Source organism: Coloeus monedula (assembly GCF_965178545.1).
Source record: "Coloeus monedula genome assembly, chromosome: 19".
Classification (NCBI taxonomy): Eukaryota; Metazoa; Chordata; class Aves; order Passeriformes; family Corvidae; genus Coloeus; species Coloeus monedula.
This window is the reverse complement of record NC_138799.1, coordinates 6,323,759-6,339,976: the sequence shown is the minus strand read 5'-3', so window position 1 is coordinate 6,339,976 and position 16,218 is coordinate 6,323,759. Positions and strand designations below refer to the sequence as shown.

The window sequence follows — 16,218 nt, the reverse complement described above, 5'->3', positions numbered from 1 at the left end:
GAGCTGCTTTGCCTTGAGCATTTTATTGCCTTTGAGAGAATTGAGGATAAAGCAACCAGATGGAAATCCGTGCTTGTCCTGGTTTTGTTTCCCAAACTGGGATGAACTTCCTGGGCTCCACTCCCTGGCTGTTCTTGAAAGCAAAACAATGAAGATTTCACTTCCCTCAGGGCAGGACTTTACTGCTTGACAGGGATAAGTTCAGCTTTTTGATAACATGGATTTCCTTTCTTGGGATCCCTTCTCTTCCCCACAATTCATCACACATCCATGTGGTCCTTTGAGTTCTGGTGGGAGACTCCAGATCTGACCTAAGCATCTATTCAACCAACCTGTTTCGTTATATTCAGGGTCTTTTGTCATCATACTTTCTAAGATCTCTGATTTAATAAATGGTATTTAAAAAAAAGAAGCATCATACATTCTAGCAAGACCTCCTTGAGGTTATTTAGGAATTAGAGTTTCTGAGTATTCTCCTGACAGTGCCAATCCAATTTATTTTCTTGCTTCAATACGCATTTATTTAAGATGTTTCATACTACTTAAACAAACTCTGATGCTGTAATCTTCACTATGGAAAAATAATATATAAAAATAGAAGAAAGGTCTCTAGAAACAGGATATTTAGAAAAATGTTAAGTTTAAAGCAGCAATAGGGCATTTATTTACAGCCCTGTTAAATCTACATAATTTAATGATTAAAGCTTAGGACTTGCCCTAAGGTGGGCAAGCACAACTTCCAGTTTTACCATAGGTCTGCTCTGTGATCTTCACCAAGTCTTTTAACCTCATTAAATAAGGGTCAACTCTGTCACTTTTGAGATTAATCCATGATTAGCAGAGCAAGTTGTACATCACAGGGTGCATGAAACACCACAGAAGAAGGCTTCATGTTATTGTTACTGTACAAAGGAACTTTTGCTGACTGCAAATTTTACCAAGATCACTTATTGGAAATGACATGTTTATCTAAAATGTGAAGAAGTAGAGAATCTAGACAAATAATTTCCAAAAAATGGACTGATCATGGGAGAGAAGTAAACACCTTCAAAGTTCTCAGTGAGTGAACTAAGTGTAATTGCTGAGCTCAAACCATTTCCACATTACTTAAAACCAGTAGAGATTTTTAAAACTGGCCTGAGGCAAAGGACTGACTGTGAATGTCTCCAGACCTCAGGAGAACTTAGCACAGCTCCAGCTTTGCTGGTTTGGCCCCAGCTTTACACTGGTCTCAGCTCACAGCCTCTGTCTGTACCACCCAGAATATTTGGGGTTCCCATAAAAAATCATATTTTGTGCTGTGGCCCTCTTGCTCCTTGTAACCAGAGTCCTCACTCTGACATTTTTTGTTGCTCCAGGATATCCTACTCTTCATTTAGCTGAGTGAGCTATCATTCATCAGTCTTTACCTTGATTTCTGTTGTGCTTTAAGGTACAAAGCACTATAAAATTAAGCTTTTACAAAAATTCCTCCCCCTGGGTAAAGTCCCAACTAAACTCTTCTAACCCCAGAGTGATCTGAGGGCTGATTTTCTTCCCTGGTAATTTGCAAATCAATTCACTTTCTAATTAATTGTTATTTCTAGGGATAGATTTTTCTTATTAACCAGAAAACTGATTTTTTTTGTCAATCAGTTCTTTCCACAAGAATGTGCTGGCATTGTACTCCACTAACTACTAAAAAGAGCCACTACTTTCAAGTTACAAAGTCAGTACTATCAGGTTTGTTTGTGCTGTTTCATATGCTTGACTAGTGTGCTAAATTGACAGCTCATCCTTAAGGTCCCTTAATCTCCTGGCAAGAAAGTGGAATATCATTCCATACCTCCTTCTGTTTTTAATCCACCCCTGAGTTTCTGACCTCACACTGACTGCAAGGTGCATATAAAATGTGATCACTCTGCTGTCAATAAGACACATTTTTACACCACTTAGACTTGTCTCCCAGGTAATTTTTTAGTTTGGCATCTTTTAAAATACTTCATTTATCCAGGTGAAAGAACCCCCAGATGGCCGGAAATAAAACACAAACACAAATAATGGCCCTTTTACCTGTACTTGTCAGTTTGACTGCAAGTCTAGTGGCAGCAGCCAGCCTGTTCAGGGATGCTCCTGCTCTGTTTGGGAAGGAAAGCCACATCTCCCCATTTTGGTGACAGAAACAGGATAAAAATAGCATATCCTCAGAGCCACCTTTGCCACAGGCTGCCAGCAGACACCTTGACCCATTTCTGCCATCTCACATCTTTGAGCTGATGTGTTTGTGCCTTTTGCCAAGTAGGGTGGCAGTGACTGCAAACCCTGCACAGAGAACAGGATCTCTGGAAGATTCAAGGGGATTGGCACTTTTATCCTCACAACAATCTGGGATCTTCAGAGCTGTCCTCACATCATAGAGAGTTATGCATGAACGTGGTGAGGTCCAGGTTAAAAATCCATGGCAAGGAGGTATGTCCTGCCAGCCTTGTTCCCAAGAGCAGCACGGAGGTACCTTCCCACTGGAGCTGTTCCCAGCCTTCCTGCAAGGTCTGTTCAGGCTCAGAAAAGAAAAAAACATCCATGAATAACCCCCTACCCCAAAGGCTCTCAGTGCCTTCCACAACACAAAACACTGAGGTGAATGGGGAGCTATGTACGACCTAAAGGGAGAGAGAAGTCCAGACACACAGATTCCCTCAGCACTCCTGCTTCAGGGAAAGGCTCTAATCTGTGGCAGACAGCAGACAAAACATGGAGGAGTTGCAGTTTTTCTCAGTGTATGTCTTGGGGATCGTTTTTTATCCCATATCCATTTTTGGTTTTATTTTTGTTATGTGTCCGGGGTGGTCGCTGCCCCCCCCTTCCCCAGCTCCGAGTGTATCGCAAAGGGTGAGAGCCAGCCTTGGGATGTGCTGCAAGCGCTCGGGGCGAGGAATGGTTCCTTCCCTCCAGTGGGGCAATTTTGTCTCAGCAGCCACGCCACGCGGTGCCTTTGACGAGAGGTACTGTTGCCATGTGGATTTTGCCCATTTCTTCTTTATTCCTTTCCCTTCGGCCCTGTGACTGGGCCTTGCTGGCTCGCTCCTCTGCTCCTTTGCTTGCCTGGGAGCCCAGAGCCAGTGCGTGCTGCGCCGGGAGCACGCTGTCCCCTGCCAGGGCCGCCCCCTCTGCACAGCCTGACCCCGGGACCAGACATCGCTGCTCAGCTGCCCAGGGGAGCGATTCCCTGCCCAGCCCCGCTTGCTCTGCCGCTGCCTCAGGGATTCCTGCTACGTTTTAACCCGATGCCCGGACACCCCGTGGCTTTCTGCTAGGGCTGCGGAGTTTCTGCTGTATTTGCTTGCTACCCCTGGTGTGCCCACCTCCGCCATTTCAACCACTTCTCCGAGGTTTCCTGCTACAGCTCATTCCGCCATCCGGAGGGGCACGGGGACCGGCTGCCCCGGGGGTTTGCGAAGGAAGCTCCTTTTCTCTCCCTCCTGCCGTCCAGCCGCCATCACCGTGTGGAGAGGCGGCCGAGCGGGCGGCACAGCGCCCCCTGCAGGCGCGGGAATCGCCGCCCCCGCCCTGCCCGGCCGGGAGCCAGCAGCGCCCCTGGCGGCCGCGAGCGGAGCTGCAGCGAGGGGAAGGCGCTGCGGCCGGGAGAGGCTGCTGCCGGGTTTCTGCTTCTGGTGGTTGGTGCTGACGTTGCTGCTGTTTGTTTGCCTTGTTATACACACACGTACATGTATACACATGTAAAGAACTGCTATTCCTTTTCCCGTGTCTTTGCCTGAAAGCCCGCTAATTTCAAAGTTCTATTAATTTAGAGGGAAGGGGGTCCCATTTTCCATTCCAAGGCAGGTTTCCGCCTTCTTTGGCACCCGTCTTTCAAACTAGGATAGTGTACAACTGCTAAAGAGAAACAGGGAAAGAATAATCCCTTCATAGCAATAATTTCCAATAATTTAAATGAAAATTTCATTTGAAGAGATGTATAAGGGTACATGCCGTGTCTTTTAAAAATTAGTTTTTAGCTGGAATTATGTCATTTTTGGGTCATAATTAAAAGGCAAACAGCTTTTCTTTTGCAATGTTTATAAATAAATTTGTACTTCAACAGCCTGTGCCCTGGCCACACCATGTTAAATATTAGCTTGGGAGGATAATGATGTGTAAACGGGACTCACAATAAATCAAATATACAGGGCTGGAGTATTTTCTTCTTTGTCATTCCCACGCAGACTCACTGGCTCAGTACAGGAAGAGACAAGGCAGCACATGCATTTAAAGCACAGTTCCTGCCTTAGAACCAGTCCAAATGAGAGAAAATTAAGTGCAAGGCTCTGCTGCTCTCCAGTGGAGCTGAATGCAATCACCACAGTTAAAATTCCACCCCTTCTGAAGCTTTCTGCTTTTTCTTAAGCACTCATTTCTTTGTTCCTGGATTGCTGCTGGGCCACCGAGTTACTCAGCTGTACATGTGATATTATATAATGAAAAATACTGATTTCCCCAAGTTCGAGTTTAATGATAGAAATTGCACCAGAGGAGGTTTAGAGAGGATATTAGGAAAAATTTCTTCACTGAAAGCGCTGTCAAGCCCTGGCAGAGGCTGCCCAGGGCAATGATGAAGTTACCATCCCTGGAGGCATCTGAAAAATCTGCACATGTGGCACCTGGGGACACGGTTTAGTGGCGGCCTTGGCAGTGCTGGGTTAATGGATGGACTTGATGGTCTTAAAGGGTTTTTCCAACCTAAATAACCCCATTATAAAAATGAGGGGTATGAAGCAACTCAGAAAATTTTCAATCTCAGTAGGTATTTTCAAGTTTACCCTAAATGTCTGTAACAGCTCCCATTATTCCCATGACAGAACACATGATCCAGAATGGAGCTCCCTGTTCCAAATCCTAGGAAAATCAGTCTCTCTCAGCAAGTGCAAGATGCCTTCTAAGCTGTATTAGTGCTAAGAAAACAGGATTTCTGGTATTATCTGGAGACCTTATTAGAAAGGAAAGGCCTTTTTGCTGCCAGACACAAGTCAACACAGAGTCCCAGGCACAGTTTGGGAGCTGCAGAGTCCCAGAATCCAGGAGCTAAAATCCTAACTCCTCCAGTCATCCCTCAGTGAATCACTGGGTCTATTTGTGCCTCCGTGGGTGTGATAAACAGATACCCTGGGAGCTGTCAGACTGCATCGCCTCACATCTGCCATGCACAGAGGGAGCTGCCCAAGGGGCACCCCCACCCCACAACCCAACTGGAGCTCCCTGTCCTGCTCCCACACTAAGGGACTAAAGGGACTAAACTTACTCCTGCTGTCAGGAGCCCCCAGAGCCTCCACCCACAGTGCCAGGGCTTCAGTGTTCACTCTGGTGACCTGGAATATCTTGGCTTGTATCAGGAATAGTGTGGGCAACAGCACCAGGGAAGTGATCATCCTGCCATTCCTGACACTGCTGCGTTCAGTTTTGGGCCCCTCACTTTAAAAAGGACATTGAGGGGCCGGAGCATGTCCAGAGAAGGGGAACAAGGCTTGTAAAGGGACTAGAAAACATGTCTTATGAGGCTGGGTTTGTTTAGTCTCAAAAAGAGGAGGCTCAGGGGTGACCTCACAGCTCTCTAGAAATACTGACAGGAGCGTGTTGTGAGGTGGGGATGGGACTCTTCTGCCTTGCCTGCAGAAAGAAAATGGCCTTAGGCTGAGATAGGGGAGATTCAGATTCAATATTAGAAACATTTATTTTTACTGTTGGTGTGGCCAGGGGTTGGAAGGGGTTACCCAGAGGGTTGGTTGGTGGAATCACGCACTGGGGATGTGGTTTAGCGGTTTAGGGGCTGCAGTAGCAGTGCCAGGTGCATGGTCAGACTGGCTGACAGAACCACAGGATGAACTAGGTTGGAAAAGACCTTTGAGATCATCCAGTCCAACCTATGACCCAACACCAACTTTTCAACCAGAGCATGGCACTGACTGCCACATCCAGTCTTTTCTTAAACACCTCCAGGGACAATGACACCTCCCTGGGCAGATGATTCCAATGTTCAATCACTCATTCTGTGAAGAATTTCTTCCTAATGTCCAACCTGAACCTCCCCTGGTGCACGACGGCTGTGTACTCGTGTCCTGTCCCTTGTTCCCTGGGAGCAGAGGCTGATCCTCACCTGGCTGCACCCTCCTGTCAGGGAGTTGGAGAGAGGGATAAGGTCTCCCCTGAGCCTTCTGTTCTCCAGGCTGAGCCCCCCCAGCTCCCTCAGCCACTCCTCACAAGAATTGTGCTCCACACCCTTCCCCAGCCTTGCTGCCCTTTTAAAGGTCTCTTCCAGCCGTGACGATTCGGTGATTCTGTGACCCCTGGCACGCCTCCCACAGCCCAGCCCAGCCCTCCCCGTCCCCCCGGCGCCGCCTGCGCCCGCAGCCACCCCGTGACGTCACACCCCTGCCTCCCGATGACATCACCGCGCAGACCCCGCCCCCGCGCTGACCTCACGGCCGTAGCCCCGCCCAGCGCCGCCGTCCCGGCAGGCCCCGCCCGGCGCGGCGGGTGAGGTCAGAGGCGCGCGCCGCTCCCCGCCCGGCCCCGTCGAGGCTCCGCCGCCGCCGCAGGAGCCGCTCCGAGCAGGACCCGCCGGGCCCCGCCAGGCCCCGCACACCCCCCCGCCGCCGCCATGGAGCTGGCGGACGGCGTGGTGTACCAGGAGGACCCCGGCGGGCCCGGCCCCGCCATGATGTCGGAGCGGGTGTCGGGGCTGGCGGGCTCCATCTACCGCGAGTTCGAGCGGCTCATCGGGCGCTACGACGAGGAGGTGGTGGCCGAGCTGATGCCGCTGGTGGTGGCCGTGCTGGAGAACCTGGACTCGGTGTGCGCGCACAGCCAGGAGACCAGCGTGGAGCTGGAGCTGCTGCGGGACGACAACGAGCAGCTGCTCACGCAGTACGAGCGGGAGAAGGCGCTGCGCAAACAGGCCGAGGAGGTGAGCGCGGCGCCGGGCCGGGGCCGGGGCGGCTCCGCGGGGGCGGCCGCACCTTCCGCTCTGGGTCCGCCCGGGGCAGTGCGGGCGGCGCCGGGAGCCCCTGCCGGGGAGCGAGAACCGGGGCTGCCCCGTCCGGGCGCGGGGCCGGAGCCGCCGGTGTCGAGTTGGGGTCGCGATGCGGCTCGGGAGGAGGATGAGGAGGACGGGGAGTCCCTCCCGGTCCGTGCGGCTCGGCCGCAGCGGGACCCGTCCGTGCGGCTCCGTGTGCCCGCGGTGCGCTGAGCCGCTCGTCCCGGAGGGATCCCCGGTAGCCGCTGCGGAGCGCTGCGCTGCCGGTAGGGCCGCGGGAGGGGAGCGGAGCAAACATGGAACCGTGCGCCGGCTGCGCTGTCGCGGCCCGCGGGATGCTCCCCGCGGAAGGAGGCGGGCTGTCCATTTTTGCAAAAATAGTGACAACGCATTGCAAAAACCGTCAAATACACAGTGTCCAGGCTGAAGCTCTTCAGAGTTGGCACGTAAAGCTGCAGGCAGCAACAGGTGGTGTGGACTCTCCAGTGACATCGACTGTGACTTGGGATGTTAGGTGGTTTTATTTCAGTTTTTGTACCAAGAATAACTTCAACATAAATAAGCTTGCGGTGCATTATCTTCTGTGACATTATAAAGCAATACAATAGGAAGCAGCTGGGTAGGATAACTTCCTCCAGCTCATTGTCTTGTCAAACTCCTGAAGGAAATTGGATTGGCAGCATTATCTGTAATAGAACAAGCCATCTTACAAGTCTATTTCCAGACTCCTTGTCCTGTGCTTATCTCTCTGGTTGTGCTTGCCTTCTAAATTTTCCAAAAATCAGAAGAACAACCGCACTGAGGGTAAACACAATAATGACAGTGAAAGCTTAATTTAAAAACCATTAGCCCTGTACAAATATTTGTTTGCTTCTGTTATAAGTGAGTGCAAAATGTTGTCTGCAGGTTATTCCAGGACTCAGTTTCTTATGAAGTGCTGTGATATGAATGGTGTCCCCCCAACTCTCGGACTGATAGATTGTTCATCCTCCTTGTCAAACATGTGGTGGTTTTATGATGCCTTATGGACTCCAGTCAGGGGACTGGAGTTGCCACACTATTTCTGACACAAGCTGATGTAAAAGGCTCTTCTAGAAAATATGTTTTTATTGAGAGTAATAGGAAGAGACTGACAAATACTTTCTGAACTAATTAATGAGAAAATCTATCAGGCTTGAAGCACAAGCAGCATTTGCCAGATTGAAAAAAGCAGGCCTTGGGCAGCAGGACAGAAACCATACCAATACGATGAAACAGAACATGGGGTTATTTGTGTTGTTGTGGCTCTTCAGGAGCTGTATGTGCCTGTATTGGTAGTGTCCTTCTCTGCCATCTCCATTTCTGTGTGTCATGATAAATTAACGTGAGAGGATAGGCTTTATGCAGTCAAAGAACCAGTGCTCATGCTGCAAGACAGCTGACTGATGCTTTCCAAAGTACAGTTAGACCAAAGACCTTATTTTCATGGTAAGCACAAAGGTCATTTTTGTGATGTGCTGAGGTCATTGTGCTGTACAGGTGTGGAAGTGTCAGGTACAACCTGGTGTGTTCAGGAGAGGCATGTGTGTTAGTCAGGCATGGTTGTTGAATTATGTTTTTTGATGCTGAGATAACCTGATGTGTGCAGTATGGTTGAAATAAAAGGAGGGAACAGAAATGTAACACTATTTTCCTTGGGCAAAAAGTTGCTGGCTTAGCACATTTCTTTCATTGTGGAGTTTGGTTGTGTCATCTGGTGGCAAAAAGGAGAATTTTGAGCTGCTAAGTTCAATATTTGTCATCTGTTCATAGAAATCACACAATGATTTGGGTTGGAAGGGACCTTAAAGTTCATGTCACTCCAGTCCCTGCCATGGGCAGGGACACCTTCCACTAGACTAGGTTGTTCCAAGCCCTGTCCATCCTGCCCTTGAGCAGGGATGGGGCAGCCACAGCTTCTCTGGGCAATTAACACAGCTTCTTTTGCTTTCTGTTATAGGAAATCTTATTTGCAGCAGTATCTTAATGAATGTTAAATAGTTTACTCTTGGAGTAGGGGTCTCCTTACCCCATTTTTGTAATTTGCCTTCTTTATTTCCTGTGCTTAAAAAGTGTTACTAAAGAAACATCTTGAAAGTTGTTTCCTGTGGATTTCTGAAATAATGTTTTTTAAAAATCACCTTGACAGAAGTTCTGGGCCTACTTCTCACCCCTCTGGGTAACAGTCTTGATCTTTGCAGTTCTGCAAAGTCACGTGTCTGAGTTCTAATGTTGTAGGTTTTTTGATTCCTTTGCTGAAAGAACGGAGGAACCAGCTGCTCTGCTGTTCTGCTTCCAGTTCTTACCTTCCTGCTTGGTGACTGTGAGGCAACAATTCATGCCCCAAAGAAGTGGGAGAGGAACCAGCATTTGTGCTTCTCCTATTTTATACCCTGATAAGAGTTACTTCTGCAGCAATGTTCTGTTCCAGACCTGCACTTGTGGCTGGCAGGTGTTTTGTGTGCACTTGAAAACACGATAAAATCTACTCCTTTTAGCCATGCCAAGTTAGGATATCTTTTAGCTTTTCTGCTGTTGGTGGGATTAAGCTGTTTTTGAAATCTTTTGCAACCATGAAAAAGGATTTACCACCAGTAAAATTGGTTTAAGTCATAGCATGAACTTGATGTCTGTTTTTTCTTCCCAGAGGTAACTTTCTTCCGTAGGATTGTATGTCGAGTAAACATTGTGCAGTAAGAGTTTAAGTTTAATTTTTCATTTGAGAGAAGAAAGCTGAGATGCATTTTACAGAGGACTTTCACTCCATTTTACAGCTATCAGGTTGTTTTCATTTTCATGTGTTCTTCTGTGCCCAAGTCCATCTGAGCTGGCTTTTTAGGTGATTTTTTTTTTTCTCCCTGCTCCAGGAAGAACTTGCCATTGGCTGGGAATCTGGCATTGTTGCAATACACATTGCTGAAGGACATGTCATGGAGTAATAAAGATTGCCAAGTGGGTGGGATCCTGACATCAGATATGCTCAGCATTGCACCTGGCTCCTGTGACAGGAAAACAAGTCCAGATATAAAGAGACAGAAGATGACATAAATATAGGAAGAAATATTTCATTTGGCTAATAATGTGCTACTGAGTGCTTCAATGGTTGTGTGCAGGACACAGGGTTCCAAGCGTGCTGGGCTGTTGTGTAGTCTGAGTTCATATTTATTGCAAAGATCTCTGCAAACTTTCAAGTAGGTTTAAAATTGATTACATAAAGATTTTTGAGTTTAGTTTGTCAGGGACTTTTTCACACTTTTTATATGAGGTCTTTAAGAACAGGTTGGACAAAGGTCTGAAATGACACACTTGATCCTGCTGGGGGAAGAAGGGAAGGATTAAATGGGAGTTGCCAAACATGGCTGATGAAGGTACCACAGGTTGGGTTTCAGTAGCAGACACACGCAGGAGGAGCTATGCATCACATCCTGTGTTACACCTCATCATAGCCTACTCAAAATTAGGGTCCACGCATCCAACGCTGAGCATCAGAACCTGGAAACAAGATTACCTTTTAAGGATCATTCCAGCTGTATTTTCTGTAATCTTATATAATTTGGTCTGGTTGTTTTAAAAGATAGGTTGGTGTCCTTCAGCTTGCTCTTAAGAAAAAAAAAAAAAAGTAGCAAAAATCTCACTTCTCTTTAGAGTTGTAAGATACATCTTTGTTGCCCAAACAGGACATCACTTAAAATGAGGAAAACTAGATTTTTGTCTGAGTGTTTTGTATAACCAGTAGCTGGAGTTGAAATGAGAGGATGGCTATTGAGTGCCTAACATGTTCCTACATATCCTGCTTTATTTACATTAAACAGTACAGGAGATATGCAGTATTTGAGTGTATTGTCAATGTAGATGAAAAAAAAAAATCTTTTAATAAGGGTGCTCAGCCTGTCCTTCACTGCTGTGGTGGTTTATCTGACTAGTTCTTCTGTCATACTTGTGCAGGCTTAGTCAAGATGTGGTGATCAATCTGCTGGGTCTGTGTCCATGATTGTACTATCACCAGAAGGAGAAATGAAACCAAATAAAAATATTAAAAGTCCAAAGTTCTCAATCCCAAGATTTGATCAGGTATAGTTTACAGCAGGGGAGGGAAGAATACTCAGCTGAAATTACAGAAATGCTTTAAAGCATAGTAATGTAGATTTGAACTTCAACAAAATGAAGGTAAACTAGTGGAAGGTAACAAAACTGTTCAAGGCAAAACCAGTTTTACCACTTGCAGTTGAAGAACTTGAGAGGAAATACAAAATTATATCTATCTTTAGTTTCATGAGTAATGACGACATTAGTGGCTCTGAATGGCTGTTAGTTATTCATGAGTGTAATTGTCCCTGGCCTTTTGCAAGCTATGAGACATTTTTGGGAAATCATCAGAGAAACAACTAAACAAAGATGTTACAGTTTTATATTTATTCTTTCATGTTTTCCCATGTTTAATGTAACAGACTGTGTTGGTCTTTATCCTCAGTGCCAAATTTGCATCAAACTTTGAAGCCCTTTTTGAAAAGGGAGTTTGCCAAGAATAGGCCAGACATGACTTGAATGTAAAGAGGGCAAAAGTCTTGAATCAGTTACTACAAAGAAGCCATGAAACAAGCTTAAACATTGAGGTTTTCAGCATTACATTGAGTAACTAATATTCCCAAACTTTGTGTGGAGGGGGTGGAAAGATTTCTGCACATCTGTTTGAAGAGGGATTTTTGATGGCAGCACCCAAAGCAGAGCTACCAGGGCTGTTTCTCAATTTTGTCATGGTTTAACTTCAAGCACAGTCATATGAACGCCATGCCCAGTCCTGTGATAGCTGTGCAGAGCTTGTCTGAAAGGAACTCTTGTTACACTTCGTAGATTTTGCTGCATTTCTACATCTGAAGTATTTTTTAGTCAGAACTTCTTCTGATGACCCTGCTAAACTGAAGCCCTTTTCATAAGGTTATGAATTTCTGCTTTTGTAAAAGCTCTAAAATGCACTGGCTAAAATGTAGTAGTAGTTTATTAACAGTTGATATGTGATCATTTGAAATATTTTTCCCACTAAATTTTCCTGACAATACATAGGAAAAAAATACTCCAGTCAGATGACTGTTTTCAAGTGCTGCCTTCCCTGTCTCTTTTCTTCTGTGTGGTCCTCAGGTGCCTTTGCCTCTTTAACTGTCTTGGGTGTTTGGGGTTTTTTCCTGCAGAGGTTTCTGGTCTGCTTTTTCTTCCTGTTCTGTGAGCCTTCTGCATTACTTGTGTTGGTGGCCTTGTCTTCTTGCAATGCAGAGCACAGAATACTGCATGACCTGAAACATCTCTGGCTATTAGAAGCATTCTTTGTGCCAGTAATACACGCTGAATTTCTTAATTTTTTTGGTAAGATAAATAGCAAAAAAAAAGTGCTATTAAAGCTGCTATAATGGTGTGTTGGTAATTTTAGGTTAGGGGATGTAAACACTGATACATTCATCAGTGGACTCCATAGTATTGGGAGTCACAAAGTTTGTAAACCAAGGTAACAGAAAGTGACAGTGATCAGCACAGAGCTTTCTGTGCAGTTGACAGATAGTAGATGGTTATTAAGGATTTGATGAAGACTGTGAGAATTTATAGCAGAATTGGGTGGGAATGGAAAAGATATCGTATAATTTTGGTTGGCACTACTGCTGGTGTGTCCCTGTTGCAGTGTCTGTACCTTTGTGACTTATGGGTGAAAATAACTTCACTGATGATCGTTCAAACTACGGATACCAAGACTCCCTGTGTTCACGTGCACTGATGGCAGTTGTTGTACATTAAGTTAGACAATAATGAAATAATTCATATTTATGTTAATCCCAGCAGGTTCTCTGGAGTAGCTGGCACTCAGTTGATAGTTATTACACAGTATAACCTAGGCTGGGTGCTTGACTGATGGACCAGGACTGAAATAGTTCTTTGTGTTTAAATCTATTTGTGGATCTATTCAGTTGTTTTGGAAACCACCTTGCACCTTCTTGGCTGTGAAGGGCTGCTGTGTTGCTTCCTACCTACTATAAAACCTGTAATTAGTTGTTTAGTCTAACTTGACTATTTTGTTGTTGTTTAGAAATTCATTGAATTTGAAGATTCTCAAGAACAAGAGAAAAAGGACTTACAGACCAGAGTGGAAGCATTAGAGTCACAAACTCGGCAACTTGAACTAAAAGCAAAAAACTATGCTGATCAAAGTAAGTAAGATACGGTGCACTCCCTGTAAGTGATATTAGTGCATTTTAAGTTTTCTTCTGTAAAGTGGTAATACACTAAATATCTGTGCCCTCTGATTCCTGTACTTGGACAGATAACTGGGTTTAACTCTTGTGCAAGTCTGTTTTCTTCAGAATTAAGGCAAACAAACCAGATACGAGCTTGTGACTTGTGATCTGATTCTTCTGGTATCCTGCTTGTATTGTTTGCCTTTTAGACTGTGCTGTTTTCACATTTAGCAACTTCTTCAGGAGATGCTTAGATTACTTCCTTGTTAGTGATGATAAAATAAACTATTTTCTTTCTACTGAACAGTTGTCTGTGCTAAAATAAAGGTAATCTTTGGGTTTAGAAGCACAGCTGGGATGAGAAGAGCATTGATGGTGATTCTCATTAACTTTTATTTAATTTTTGCTGAATTATTTATTTCTATGAGGCATTTAGTTTTTATAGAAAAAGAGTTTAGGAGGAACACTTCCCTTTTTAGAGATGTTCTATGTAATTTAAAAAAAAAACAACTTATGGGAGCTTTGGAAAAAGATGAGAGTGATCAGTTGTCTTGAAACGCTTGAAGTTACATATATTGTAGTGTAGACATTCTGCTGGGCTGCTTCTTATCCAGCCACAGAGTCATTGAATGAAACTCCATCATCAGTTTTTCTGCTTTTCTACTTGGAGCTTCTAAGCCACCCTCTGTTGATGTGAGACTGGTGTGTTTATCAGTTAATATATAGCTTTTATTGCTGGGTCCTGCAGGAATGTAAAGTGAGACTGTGACAAGGCTGAGATAAGATCAGTTTCTAAAAGCAGTGCCAGTCGTCAAGATAGCCCCTTTCCACTATTCTTTCTTCCTTTATTTCTGCTCAGCCACATTTCCTGCCCCTAACAGCCTGTTACAGCTCTTCTCCAGCTGAAGCTCTAACACTGTTGGTGTAAAGTTTAATTTTCAGTGGCATGACTGAGCCTATAGCAGGGTAGGAGTGTCTGAGAGTGTTAAGATGAATGTAGGTGGCATCTAGGGCAGAATTTTACTTAAATTTGGACAGTTTAGAATGGTGTTGGCAAATCTTAGAGGCATCACCTGCTTCATATCCACTGTTCAAATATTCCCATATTCTGTACAGGCAGGGATGAAGGAACACTTCAAGCAATCTTTCCTAGCAAAGACCAGGGTGATTATTTCCTAGGATTGTTCTTTGTAGATGAAGTCAGGCTAAAATGGATAATTGTGAAGCAGATAGTAGAGACTTGTACCAGAAACGCTGTGATTCTTGGGAATGGGGGTGGGTGTGTGTTTAAGAGCGGCACAAGAAGGGAAAAGAAAACATTGTAGCAGGAGTTAAGTGGTCTGTTTTGGTAACAAAGACACTGTTTCCAGAAGGCCTGTGCTCTAAACCCACAGCCCAAACAACTCGTTCATGGGAGACCCTGGTCTCTGACAACAAGATTATGGATCAAGATTGCATTGTATCCTATAGGTCATGGCTTTATTCTGTTAATGCAATCCAAAGGACAAAGTGGTTGCACAAAAAGGAAAAATTCAGTTGGATTTCTGGCAATATATGTGGCAGCATACCTGGAGTTTGGAGTTTCTCTAATAGAAGTTACATTTACCGTGTGTTGATAGCAACATTTTATATTCCTCTCTGAGTCTGTTGGAGTGAAATTCTCTTTTTGCTTTGAAGCCTTCAAATATATGTATGATTTTAAAGTTTTAATTATATATTGTGTGTATGTGTATATATGATAATAATGAAAGCATTTGCCCAAGAAACTCAATTGTTCCAGTAGAAGCACTGAGGGGTGCTAGAACTACTTTTTTATAAGAAGTAATGTTGCTAAAAACAGTTATCATAACTACGTAAAGCTCTGGTGATAGAACAATGGCTTTTAGACATTTCCAAAATCTATTTGTTGGAGGAAAAAGTCTTTTTATTGGAGAAAAATTTTCTGTGTTGGCAAAATTGTATCTTTGGAGAAACAATCAGGCTGGGTTGAACACAGAGTTTGCTTATGCTTGGGGTTGATAAGCTGTCTGGGACAACATGAAAGGCTGCTGGGAAGATTTGACATGCTGCTGATGCAGAGCAAGATCAAAGGGGACATAACCACATTTGCTGAACATCTAATGAATATTATGCAAGTGAACTGGTTTTTTTAGTGCTCTGTATTTCTAAGGTATGAAAACCATACAAGTGTCTATATTCTTGAAGCAGCTTAACCTTACTGCATTACCAGGCACCTGGCATGTTGTATGATCCCAATCACCGATGTGTCACTTTAATTCAGCTCCAAGTCTTTTAGCTATATTTCTTTTTCTCTTCTACTTCCTATAGTACTGCCTGTGCATCTAAATTAGGCTCTGGTATTGCCAACTGTGTTACCGCGTCGACATTGAAAACAGTGGCAGTGTTATCACTGGTAATGGGAGTTGCAAATGCCTGGCACAGAGCAAGTAAGCAAATAAAACCTGGCTTTGGAGTGCAGAGTCTGAGATCACAGCATCAGTTCATGACATGATTAATAGATTAGAATGAAAAACAGGTAAAACGTGGTTCCGTGTCGTACTTCAGCTGCAAGACTTCTTGCTTCTTGTGGCTGCCTGTGCTCTGTGATTTTCCTCAAATAAGCAAAGCCTGTGAGAACAAGTTTTGTCCATTAAAAAGTTTTGAATCATTCTCTTGAACACTGTCAGTGCTGAGCATTTAGTGAAGACTTGTTAGCTGGGGCATCTCTTAAGTTACATGGTTGAGTTCAGCTTGATTATATGTGCTTAAACCTGTGTGCCAGTAAAAATTGCTCAAGAAGTTATGGTTGTTATGCCCTGAATTGTAAGGGCTTGTTTGTGCTGTCTAAGTGACTGTCACACTAAATCAAAAGAAAAAAGAGTATTTCTTAGCACTTAAATTGACCCTGTGGAGTTGCATCCATAGCCATGTATTCAACCAGTTAGGTTGGAATAAAGCTGCCGTTTGAAATTACAG

At 44.7% G+C, this 16,218-nt stretch overlaps 1 protein-coding gene across 1 annotated transcript in view; it reads left to right on the top strand.

Moving 5' to 3' along the window:
- The first annotated feature begins 6,501 nt into the window (after nucleotides 1–6,501).
- SPAG9 (sperm associated antigen 9) overlaps nucleotides 6,502–16,218 on the top strand; it is a 61,794-nt gene continuing 52,077 nt past the window's right edge. The window contains exons 1-2 of the mRNA XM_082294213.1: nucleotides 6,502–6,937; nucleotides 13,095–13,215. Of these exons, the coding sequence (XP_082150339.1) occupies nucleotides 6,632–6,937; nucleotides 13,095–13,215 (427 nt within the window). The 5' untranslated portion in view covers nucleotides 6,502–6,631. The remainder of the gene's footprint in view (nucleotides 6,938–13,094; nucleotides 13,216–16,218) is intronic.